General features: G+C 34.3%; 1 protein-coding gene across 1 annotated transcript; it reads right to left on the minus strand.

Annotated features, from left to right (window-relative positions):
* LOC109232001 (vesicle transport v-SNARE 13-like) lies at window positions 2,603–7,395 on the minus strand. Its single transcript, XM_019397626.1, has 6 exons — window positions 7,209–7,395; window positions 6,439–6,548; window positions 4,756–4,814; window positions 4,492–4,680; window positions 3,489–3,659; window positions 2,603–3,252 (listed from the first exon to the last, which is right to left on the minus strand). Exons 2-6 carry the CDS (start codon window positions 6,530–6,532, stop codon window positions 3,100–3,102), a joined length of 666 nt encoding a protein of 221 aa, XP_019253171.1. The 5' UTR covers window positions 6,533–6,548; window positions 7,209–7,395; the 3' UTR covers window positions 2,603–3,099.

Consider the following 12,405-nt stretch of genomic DNA (forward strand, 5'->3'; position numbering starts at 1 on the left):
GTGTGTAAATTTTGAAGCCCTTTGTTATTTCTGCGATTTTCTTTCTGCTTACTTGTTTCAAGGATTTGGCTCAGTTAATTTACTTAATTCTTTTTCCTCTACTTTTTCTTCCGAATCTATCCCTTTGTTTTTGTTTCGTGTTGTGTTTATTTTGTCATTTTTTGGCTACTTGTTTGTAGTACGAGTGTTGCGAGCAGGAAATGGAGAGAGGGGGTGAAAGAATCCTTAGCTAGAAGAGAAAGTTTGAGTTTTTCTGGTTTCCTAGATCTAGATTTTTGTGTATTTGAATATCCACCATTGTTGGGCTTGAAGCTCAATTTTATTTTTGAAGATTTCTTGTTTGATTCAAAGTGGGTGCTGTTAAATATTGCTTATAGTACCTTCTGGAAGTTCATACTGAATTTTGATAGCGTTTGGAGCTGATTTGAGGTGATTGAGATCGAAATTTTCAGTTGAAAATCGAAGAAGAACACAGCTACAATATACCGCTACGGTATACAATATGTTGTAGGATACAATATACCAATAGGGTATACAATACTGCAACACTATACTATTATAGTTTACAAAACAGTATACCGCTACAGTATACTAATATACTATAGGAGTATATAGTTATACTGCAACAGTATACTATTATAGTATACAATATATTGTTATGGTATACTGTAATAATATGCAAGATACTGTAGCAATATGTTGTAATAGTATACAATATACTATAATAGTATACTTATTACCCGTAAATTCACTTGCTTTTTCCCTTTTAATTTGTTTTAAGCTTTTACCCAGCGTGAGAGGCAAATTAAAAAATCCAAAAAAATAAAAAATTATAGTATGCTATATGATGTAATGGTATACTCTACGATTAGATCCTTTTAGAATTTTTTAAATTTCTTATTGACAACTGATGTTATTTCATTTTAATAATTGAACTAAATTTTTTTTAACTCTTTGCGTACAATTGTATACCCTATTGGTATAGCTATATACTATACTGGTATCATATGTTAGTTAATATTATTTTTGTTGTATTAGCTACATTTAATTGGTACACAATTTGATTTTTCTTTAGTAATAATATTAAAAAAAAGAATAATAAAAAATAGTGAAAACAGTAAATGAAATTAGATTATGAAGAGAAAAAGAATATAAAAAAAGGAAGTTAAATGAAATTAGAAAAGGAAAAAAGAAAAAAAGAAGAAGAAGAAAACAAGAAAAAAAAAGGAGAAAAGAAAAAAAAAGAAAAAAGAAAAGAAAAGAAGCATAGTAATAAAAAAGAATTGGAGAATAAAGAAAAAAATTCCCCACAAAACCTACTATGGGTAGGAAATGTAATTAGTTTATGGGTAGGAAAACAAATGGGTAGACAAGGGTAAATAGTTTTGTTTTTGTGGGTAACTGTGTCAAAACCCGNTATGAAGAGAAAAAGAATATAAAAAAAGGAAGTTAAATGAAATTAGAAAAGGAAAAAAGAAAAAAAGAAGAAGAAGAAAACAAGAAAAAAAAAGGAGAAAAGAAAAGAAAAGAAGCATAGAAATAAAAAGAATTGGAGAATAAAGAAAAAAATTCCCCACAAAACCTACTATGGGTAGGAAATGTAATTAGTTTATGGGTAGGAAAACAAATGGGTAGACAAGGGTAAATAGTTTTGTTTTTGTGGGTAACTGTGTCAAAACCCCCATAAACAACTTAGGTGGTGCAAGGTCCCCGTAGCGTTAAGCAATGGTATGGTAAAGTGTTTTTCCGTTGGATACTCTTTGCTATCAAGTAGTTACACTTGGTCACTTCCTGTCCTGAATCGGAAATGAAAACGGTCATTCTTCTCTGCATTTCAGTTCGACTCGCAATTCACTTCTGATTCCGTGTTCCATAGCCTGACGATACAGGCGTGGATGCAACTCAGCGAGTGAAATGCGCGTGCTTGGCTTTGCTCGTATTGCTGTGGAATCCGATCTATATGAATTATGATATAACCTTCTCAATAATGGCTCAGTTGCGGGAAGAGTTGGTGCTATTGTGGGAAGACCTTCTAACCTGGAGTTGCCGTTTCCCTTTTAAACAAGTTGTGCTTCAGAAAACAACATACTAACATATTCTGGAGTTCATCTTCAAAAGCATTGGTCTCAAAGTATGAAGCAAAAAGAAGAGATAATTGCAACTTTAGTCCCCTTCAGTACAGTTATAGCAAACTCTTCGGTCCTTTTCCCCGCCCATTTAGTCGATGCTTTACATTCTACAAAACGTGTTAAATTCATAGCCATCAAGACTTGGCAATAAATCCCCAAATCTCTCCCCTACTTAGAATAAATAAGCCTTAATAGTACCCAAAAGGGGAAATAATTTTGCTATAAAAAGAATTAGGAAAAGGCATTCATGAGCTCAAGCCACTTCAAATTCGGCACCTTAGCCTAACTGTTCCATTACGCAAATATTTGATAAAAGTATAAAGTTCATCCCTATAATAAATAGCCTTTGTAGATTGAAGTGGCAGAAACAATAACCAGCTTACCTGTCTACACAGATAAAAAAAAGGTTTAAATGTGAAGGACAATTGCAGGGTACATTTTTGACATGGCGTACCCTGGAGAAGAAGATTAAATGAGAAATCCAACATTTTGTATTTACTTTGAAGACAGGCACAATGTTCAAGGACAACCATCTACCATATAACTTTGACAATCACTCGAGCTAGATGAACTCCTAACAGATGAAAATTTCTAAATCATCTTGGAGTTTATCTAATCCATCATCTGGAAAGAGATCCAATGCAAGTTTACGAATTCTTACATCAATTGAAAGGACAAATAGGAGCAATATCAGGACCAATGCAAGGGAGGGCGTCTTGGGGTAAGGTAAAGCAAAGAAATTACTTAGTTGCATAGACTTAAATACACACTACTCGTAATCAGTCGGGGATCACAAGATCCAGACATGTTAATTGACAGCACCGAGAATTACTTAGGATGAGAAGCATGTTTAAGGTTTTGCGAAACACAAGCAGCAAAAAACCCAAACTGACCTCACGACCATACGATGAATTCAAATCAACGCATCAAAAAAATACATGTTTTTCTGTACTGAAAGCCGTCCATTGAGCTAATGGGACAGCTTAAAATAAAGAATTAAGAGGATTGCGAGGACCAACACAGCAACGATCGAACCAATGATCCATTTATTCCTGCTCATCCTCCTTGACATGGTTGTCAGTATCTTCTTGCTCCTACTAATGTTATCATCTACCCCATGAAGCTGTGAAACAAAGAAACTCGTTTGATCATCACATTTTCATATTTAGATACTCTAAGCTCGACCTTACTTTAACATTTACCTTCTTCACATGAAAACAATAACTTAATTTTAGTTCACTTCATATAGAATCTTTAGAAAAACGGCATATTAAAATTGGAGGATCTCTTTTTCTGTGTATGTCTTTTTCTTCTTAGTTCTTCATTCTAGCAGAGGAGACTAACAGATAAAAGACATACTGTGTCATGTGCATGCAGGAGAGACTGACGTTGCCCATGCAAATCTTGAAGAATTGAGACCCCAAGCTCCTCCGTTTCGAGCATCATTTTTCGACCTTGCCTGATCCTGTCACTTGACTGGTTTAGTCTCTCTGTTGACATCATCAACCTTTGTCTTTGATCAGCAGAGACCTATATCGCAATGCATCAACATTTGAAGGAGCAATTGCTTAATCTCTGATGAAAGCAATGTTATCACCAGAAGTAGAATATTACTCCCTCTGTGTCCCAATTTATATGTCATACTTTCCTTTTTAGTTTCTCTCAAAAAGAATGTCAGACTTCCTCGCTTAGAAATAATTTAACTTTAAACTTCTCATTTTACCCTTAATGAGATGATTTTTAGTCACATAAATGTCTATGGCTTATTTAGACCACAAGTTTGAAAAGTCTTTGTTTTTTTTGTTTTTTCTGAACTCCGTACACAGTCTAAATTTTTTATAAGAATTTTTTTATAAGAAATACTGTCATATAAATTGAAACGGAGAAAGTAGCAAAGGGAGATCTCAAAGAGCAATTCGAAGGAAAAGAAAATCATAGATAGCTCAACAAGGCTTGTGGATCATAATAAAGAAGAGAAATAATCTTTTACTGCCAAATACGAACTGACCCAAAACAAAGATATTCTGAAATACAAGAAACAACTTCTTGGAAGAAAAAAAGAGAAGGCCTTAGAGATGGAATAATTATAGGAAACTATTAAACCTACTTTTTTTTTTCTCTACTCAAATGACAGAAAAAACAACCTAAAAATGATATAGGATGGAGAACCCAAAGGTATCATAGTTGTACGACTGGAGACTGAAAAGTAGCAGACGAGGAAAAAAGTAGCAGCATTTTTAAGGAGGAATCAAAGTAAGAGTGAATCTACTTACGCAATACTCTCAAGGGTTAAAATCAACTTATTGTTCCTTGATTAAAGAGATGAAAAGCGTTCGGAGAATGCTAGAAGAGAGCTGATTACCATCATGGCATCTGACATTCCAGATTCCAGCAACTCATCCCTTGCAGCTAGGTTAGCATTCGCTGATGTGATTCTTTTAACTTCAGTTTTCAAATTGTTCAGATCACTTTTGTATTCTCTTAACTTGGCAAGAAGCGTGGCCTTCACATTAGGTGGTAAGCTCCGAGCCTCTAGGTCCATTTTCCGAATCTGAAACGTGGATAAACAGAGTCAACAAAGAGACAAGCAAAAACATTTAGCTGACGGAACTTTTCTCTAAATTACCAATGCCTCAGCATCATCCAGACCAGCTTTTATTTCAGACACATTTTGTTTCTTCTGTTCTGCGATCATGAAGAACAGAAGACAGATAAGCAGTTAAGAGGAAACAACATTATGTAGTTGTTAAAATGCATTACACATGAATCAAGATTCAAGCAGCAAAAGATATCTGAAAAATTAACTTCTAAAATATGTTAGATGGTCACACATTGGTTGAAAAAAATGGGATGTTGTCTTTCATATGGTCTTGGAAAATCCTCACCTCATGAGCTAACTTTTTGTGGCAAGATCCATTTTCCTATCATGGTATCAAAGTCAGACCTATTCTTATTTTTGGTTTACCCTATGTTGAGCCCCATGTTATCTTATCCATGCTCCAATCATCCAGGCCAAAGTGTGGTGGGTGTTAGATTGTCTCACATTGGTTGAGGAGGCAATCCTTCCCTCATGAGTTAGCTTTTGAGCATGAGTTAGACCAAAATCCATTTTCTTATTAAGAAAAGGGATAATCTTGGATTAGGCAGCCTGGTAACTTAGCAGACAGCTAATGCATTGAAAAAATATCAAGGAAAATAAATCTAGAAAGCATGTATTTGTTTAGTTCATTTGACATTGTAAATTCAGAACCATGGCATCTACAAGAATGTTCTCCCCTGCCTTATCCATTCCAGTTCGTAGATTTTGACTTCCTTCTCAAACTTCCTTTTGAACTGTTATAACCTATGAGTTACTTCCATACAAAAACCTTAACCAATGATGCATAGAAGAACAAGTAAAATACATCAGAAGTATAACAACGTGGTGATCATCACAAAGAAAGTGCCAGTATATACTCTTAAGTTATCTGGCTAATAGTTAATCAGATTAATGCCGTAATTTGAAGATCTCTGACCTAATTCTAACAAAGTTATATAAAATAGCTTTTCAAGAAATAAGTAAAAAAAACTTAGACTAAAAAAAAAGAATTATGTGTATAAAAGCTTAAGGTCATACATATAATATCTCCTTTTTTTTTCTGGCTATCTCCTTTCAGACCATCTTGTTTCCTATTCTATGTGATAGAGTCAAAACATTTTGGACAGAATCCGAAATAAAGGTTACATTTTTTCCTCTTATAACAATCAAAGTGCACACAACTAATAATTTAAAATGCATGAATTTTGTAAAAGTAAAATATATCAGAATTTGCTAAGTAATTCCATGAGAAAGTTAATCAAGAAGCAAATTCACTATACAACGCACCACCCACATTTTAGCTCAAGTTTAGCCGCCAATTGAATGTTTCGTTGTTAATTAAAAATTGGTTGTACAAACACATCATGTATTCCAGCAAAGAGAGGGCAAAGCCACTCAATTGTTTTTTTTTCCCGATATTGGGGATAAATACAGTCGACAGTCGAACCAAACAAGCTTGGGCTGGCTTAGTGGTTGTTGTTGTATTATTTATGTATCAATCTCAAACTATGTGGGTTCGGCTATATGGGTCCTATGCGTCCATTCAACTCAATATTTTTCGATATCCTTTTTATGTCTCAATCCCAAATCAGTAGGTTTGAGTAACAGGAATCCACTGCATCCACTCTGCTCAAGATCTTTCCATATACTTTTATATGTCAAGGATTGAAGACAATCAATCACAGATATTTGAGAAGAAATGAGGAGAAAAGGGCTATTATTGTTACTCACCTCCATCGAGGATACTAGCCGAGGTGCACTTCTTCGTTAAATTAGCTGAAAGCTCACAGTATTGTCGCTCATATCCTTCAAACACCTGACTCATCTTGTTCACAAATTACCTTCACATAATAAAAATAATGGTAAATTCAACAAATTAAACAACTTCTCTCCACAATAGATTCGAAATAAACCTAAACCAAATACAATTTGTTTAATTGAGAAATACAATTTGTTTTGTTATACTCAATCTGTTCATGAATTACCTAAGAGACACAAAAAGGACACATTAAATTCAATGAATTGTGCACCTACTCAATTCACCTACTCAGAAGATTGTTAACTGATCACTCATTCTGTCCACAAATCACCTTCATATAGCCCAAAAACCGTAAATTCAACAAATTAAGAACCTTTTCTCCAAATAGTATAAACCTAATTGAATATAAATTGACTAATTGTTACCATATCTGTTCACGAATTACCTTAGATTCACAGAAAGGATAGTTTCTCCATATTCGATTCGAAATAAACCTAATCGGGTCAGAGCTGTTTGCTTTTACACATTTTGTTCACAAATTTACCTTCATATTACAACAAAAAAGTAATTTCAACATACTGAGTACATTTTCTCCAAATTAGGTTAGATATAGACCTAATCGAGTAGCGATTACCAAATTATCACTTCATCCTGACAAGATTTTTGGAAATTAAATCTGAAAATATACATGAGTGATATTATAGCAAACAGAGATAATTTTCTAAGCAACAAAATTTTGCACCTTGATCGCCGGCCGATCGGATATCGTTCGGAGACAGAGAAATGACTTTACTTGGTCTTTATCTAGAATTATGAACGAGAAATGGTCTTTTGGTCTTTGGCGATTTGCAGTACCGAATATGTGTTGCTACCCCACACCCACAGAGAGACCAGGTGGACCTCATTTCACGTTCTAAATACTCTATTGCCCCTTGTAGCTCTGTGCTATTGCTTTATTATTATTTTATTTGTTTTTGCTAAAGTGCTACTATATTGCTTTATGCGTCTACGTGTACTGCTTTTTTTTTTTTCTTTAAACATTCAACATGAATATTCAATTATTCATTGCACTAAATAGGCCAACTTAGGCCTCGTTTGTTTTTAACTTTTCAATGTGAATACACATCTAAATATTAAAATATTATATTAAAATTTAAATACTGAATAATTAAAATTATGTTATGAAATAATAAAAGAAGAAGAATAGTATTGCAGAGAAAAGTTGGGAGAGAGAATTCTTATTGAATTTTGGGATGAATTACAATGGAATAGAACCCTCTATTTATAGGGAGAGGGTGACTTAGCCACCAAGTAATAAACTCTAGAATCTCTCTAAATATAGACATTCACCATAAATAAGATTCTATTTATAACACTCCCCCTGAATGTCTATTCAACAGATAATGTGCCTCGTTAAAACCTTAACTAAAATAAAACCCAGTAGGAAAAAAAATTCTAGAGAAGGAAAAAGAGTACACATATCTACAATACGCCTTTTGGTTGCCTCGTTAAAAAACTTGCAAGGAAAACCCAGTGGGACAAAACCTTATAAGGGAAAAAGAGTACAACGCGTATTAACGCCCCCTGATGAGAGCATCAATTCGTATCCTTAAGCATTTGCATTTCAATCTTGTACACCATTTTCAAAAGATCTTTGGTAGAGATTTGACAAACAAATCAGCCATATTAACTTGAATGAATTTGTTTCACCTTGAAATCATCATCCTTAATAGATGTATTGTCTTCATATGATCTTGTTGTAATCGTCAGTTCAATATCTTCACATAGAGGTGAAAACTCTTGCTATCATATTACATGCATATAGTTATAGCAAGATACATTTGTGCACAAATGCACTGAGGAAGTGATACTTCAAGATCAAGAATTGTATATGCTTCGAGCAACTTAAATCCTTCATGGATTGTCATGTAAGTTAAGTCATATAAGCCATATAGTAGACTTAGATGCATATCAAGTTTTCATCTCATGCTATACATATAAGATATCGAAAATTGATTGCACATACCATTGACTTTATACTTTCAAGTGTTTGAACTGCAGGTCCAAAACAATATTTCTTTCATATGAAACCAATTCTACTTGAATTGCGTCTCTTCTATTTGGCCAATATTTTTGTGTCTGTATTCGACAAACTTTAGATCCTCATCTATACTTAGCGTTATGATAGATGTCGTCGACAAACATTTTATATCGGTTCCACCTTTATTTTCATAAAGACATGACATAGAGATCTCTTCATTCAAATTTTCAGGTACCTGAATCTCTCTTGAGATTTTATGAAGTGTTATGTCATGTGATCTTCTAGATCACTTGCCTCCTTTATTATGATCATTTTGATCATTTGCTCATCTTCTTTATCAAGAAGTTTATTTGAAACCGATTTGTCTATATGCTTTAAGCATACTATAGACTTTGTCCTTCTAGGACTTATTCTAATAGGAGCATTTGCAATGAGAATATAGTTACTTTCTTTGGGTCAGCAAATGTGTCTGGCATGCTTTGCAATATATTGCAGATGAATTATCTTTTATGAACTTCAAGTTCATATTATCTTATTCGAGGATCTAGATGTACACATGATAACTTTTTCTCAACTGTTTATCCTGTCTCCCCCTCATGTTAGAAAAACTAACTTGTTTTTCTCAACTTTGAGAACTCATCTTTGTGCGTTATGGTATTAATCAAAATATACACCGCACATCAATAATAATAAGATGGAATTATTCGGTTCCTGACCCTGAACCACTTGTGAGGGGAGAATATAATATACTTTTGTATATAACGTATATCAAACTGATATAGATAACTTTGTTCTCATAAGCAATAGTTTAGCTATTAAGTGGAGGCACTCAATAAATCATCTTGCTAAACCAGTTGTGATGTAAACCAACTTATCAAGATAAACTTCTTGAATAAGAAATCTGGAAATTATGCTCGAAATTAAATTATTGAGCAAGTTACCTCGCAAAACACCATGTTGCGGGTTAATAATAATTGCACATGTAACCATCTCATAGATGCATCTTATGTGGTATACATGGCAGGTGAATGGGCCCATATTCACCTTTGATATTTCCAGCATTCATGGGATTCAACCCCAATTTTAGTTGGTCTATTAATTAATGAGAACAAGTAACATAAGAGAATTCATAAAGAACTTTCTAGTTCTTTAATATTTACCCATGTGAATTCTCTATTATTTTTGCACATCATACTTAAATTGATATGGCTAAACCAATTATGCCAACTGAATAAATTATCAATATTGATAAACTTCAGGTTTACACCATGACGTGTGCAATTATCAATAAACTCCAAGTTTATTATGATATGGGTTTTTATATCAATAAACATCCACTTTAGTATGGTATTCTTTTATTTGTGTAGTACAAACTGGAGAATAAAGCGGGTAGCTTTTCACATACATATTATCCCGCTACAAGTTGCAGTAATAAAAGATATTAAATCTTTCTTTTATTTATAGTCTCAATATAATCAACCGCTTTCGCGTATAATTTGGAAACTGAATAAGTTTCTTTGAGACTTACTACAATACAATACCTTATTGGTAATCAGTTGTGTTTCTCCAAAATAGTATAATTGGCTCTTACAGAGTTCTCAATTAATTTTGTAGTATCACATATTCATCAACATCCATATGATGAATATCTCTTTTAAAGAGAAAGTTATACCATTATGGTTATGGTCAAAATTATATGCAAGATCTGTTTCTTGCATTACCATTGTCTTTTAATAATCACAATGCCAAAATATTTTGGCGTACAATAAGTACGTGACCAATGACCATTTATGCCATAATAATGACATTATTTTCTTATATCATCTCAAACCTCCTTCTAGAGGTGAGTGTGGTATATTCACTACCACTGGCACGTTTTATTCTTCAAGAATGATTATGTATTCAAAATTCACATGTTGTCACATTCACATCATGAATGGACCATAATCATTTATATGTGCTTTACAAAATCTCATGTCAAATCGATGACAAATATTACTTTCACAAAGTGAAGGATTATTTTGAGAATCCTTATTATTCTCATTATTACAATGATAACGATTATAATTTCGTCTATTGCCACGTCCACATCCATCGATACCTTCACGGTAATAATTTTGTCTTCTTTCAGACTTATCACATATTGCTATCATATTCTCTTAAGGGAATGAGAATGAAGCAAATTCAATAGGACGGGTTTTCACTTCTTGTGCCCATAATCATACATAAATTTGACCATGGCAAGGCATAGAAACTTTACCACTTTGGGTGGTTATAATGTCTTTCAAACTCCATTAGAGTTACAATCAAAATTTATCGGCTTTGCTTGTATTTAAATCAAATTATAGAATAAAAGAGAAAAATACCATAAATCACTTACCTTAGATCCAGAATTTAATCATGAAGGAAGTTCATAGAACAATTGACAATCATTATGCTCAATCCCAAAGCTTCTACTCAATTGGTTAGAGTCTCGTGCTGATAACGTGTTATGAAACAATAAAAGAAGAAGAATAGTATTGCAGAGAAAAGTTGGGAGAGAGAATTCTTATTGAATTTTGGGATAAATTAAAATGGAATAGAACCCTCTATTTATAGGGAGAGGGTGACTTAGCCACCAAGTAGTAAACTCTAGAATCTCTTTAAATATAGACATTCACCATAGATAAAATTCTATTTATAACACTCCCCCTGAATGTCTATTCAACATATTGTGACGACTCGACCCGTCATCTCATGAGAACCGCTCCGTTTCCCCCATTTCCTGCTTCGTTATGCTTCATTATCAGTGTCTTGTGTGAACGAGTTGAATTGGGTTGATTTTTGGAAGGATTCCATCCTGGCAGTTTAATTTATGCAAACGGAATTGAGAGAGTTCTTGTTGATTTCTACCGTGGTTGAAGAGGTACATTTTCTACGAATATGAGAGACATGGAATGTGTAATGATTTTTCTTCTAGATGGGATCAATGGAAGTTCTTGACTAGTTGAGTGCGTAGATGTCTGTGGCTCGGAAGGTAGATAAAAGTTTTTCTGCTATCCTTGGATGGTATGGTATATGCGGTATGTTGTGGAGGATCGAGATTTGCGTGTATGAGGTTTCAGTTCAGTTCTGAAAAGAAGTTCATAAAACTCTTAGGCAACGGGTAGCCTCAGATAATCAAGGAAATGGTGCTACTAATAGGAAGCGAATTGACGAGAGTATATGTCTCAGAAAAAGGGTAATATGATTAAACTGATGATACTTCGGAAGTATTGCGACTTTTTCTTGTTGGATCAACTGGTGGTATTCGGGTTTTCTTGGTGGCACAGGAAATTTTAAAGTATCTATCATGGAGTGATGGGGTATTTAAGGTGTGGTATGCGTTCGGATGGCAAAATTGGGATCAGGTATGATGATTCGTGTGCTATATGGAGTTGGAGACTGGGAGTTCTCATGTACAGTCTATGTCGTGGTTGTGGATCGTGTGTATTCGGCACCGTTTAGTAGCAATCGGGATTTGGAGGCTCGAGTGGATCTTTATTTGCTGGTATGTTAGATTTTGGATGTGATGTTGAAATTCAGACTGGTTATCTTAGTGTTAGGTGATGATGAACTATTGCGCTACGGGCTATGCCGGAAATGCCACGGGTTGAGTGGCGAGGTGCATTGGATTATGTTCTTGCAGAGTGGTTTATATTTCAAAGACCCAGCGGACGGCTGGGAAGGATTGCTTTTCTTAATTGGGCCTTCGTGATGGATGTCAGTGCAGAGGTTCCTACCATTGGTTCCGTTCCGGTGTTAAGGGACTTTTCGAATGCGTTTCTTGTGGCCGGGCATGTCGCCGGGCGAGGTTGTGGATTTCGATATTGATTTGGTGCTGGGCACCGTATCGTACGGCTCCGGCAGGAGTTATAGT

Source organism: Nicotiana attenuata, chromosome 9, assembly GCF_001879085.1.
Source record: "Nicotiana attenuata strain UT chromosome 9, NIATTr2, whole genome shotgun sequence".
Lineage (NCBI taxonomy): Eukaryota > Viridiplantae > Streptophyta > Magnoliopsida > Solanales > Solanaceae > Nicotiana > Nicotiana attenuata.

Coding starts and splice junctions, on each gene's coding strand:
- LOC109232001 (XM_019397626.1), bottom strand. CDS start 6,532: ATGAGTCAGGTGTTTGAAGGATATGAGCGACAATACTGTGAGCTTTCA. Junction 4,681..4,755: donor TGGATGATGCTGAGGCATTG/GTAATTTAGAGA, acceptor TCCACGTTTCAG/ATTCGGAAAATGGACCTAGA. Junction 3,660..4,491: donor GAATGTCAGATGCCATGATG/GTAATCAGCTCT, acceptor ATTGCGATATAG/GTCTCTGCTGATCAAAGACA.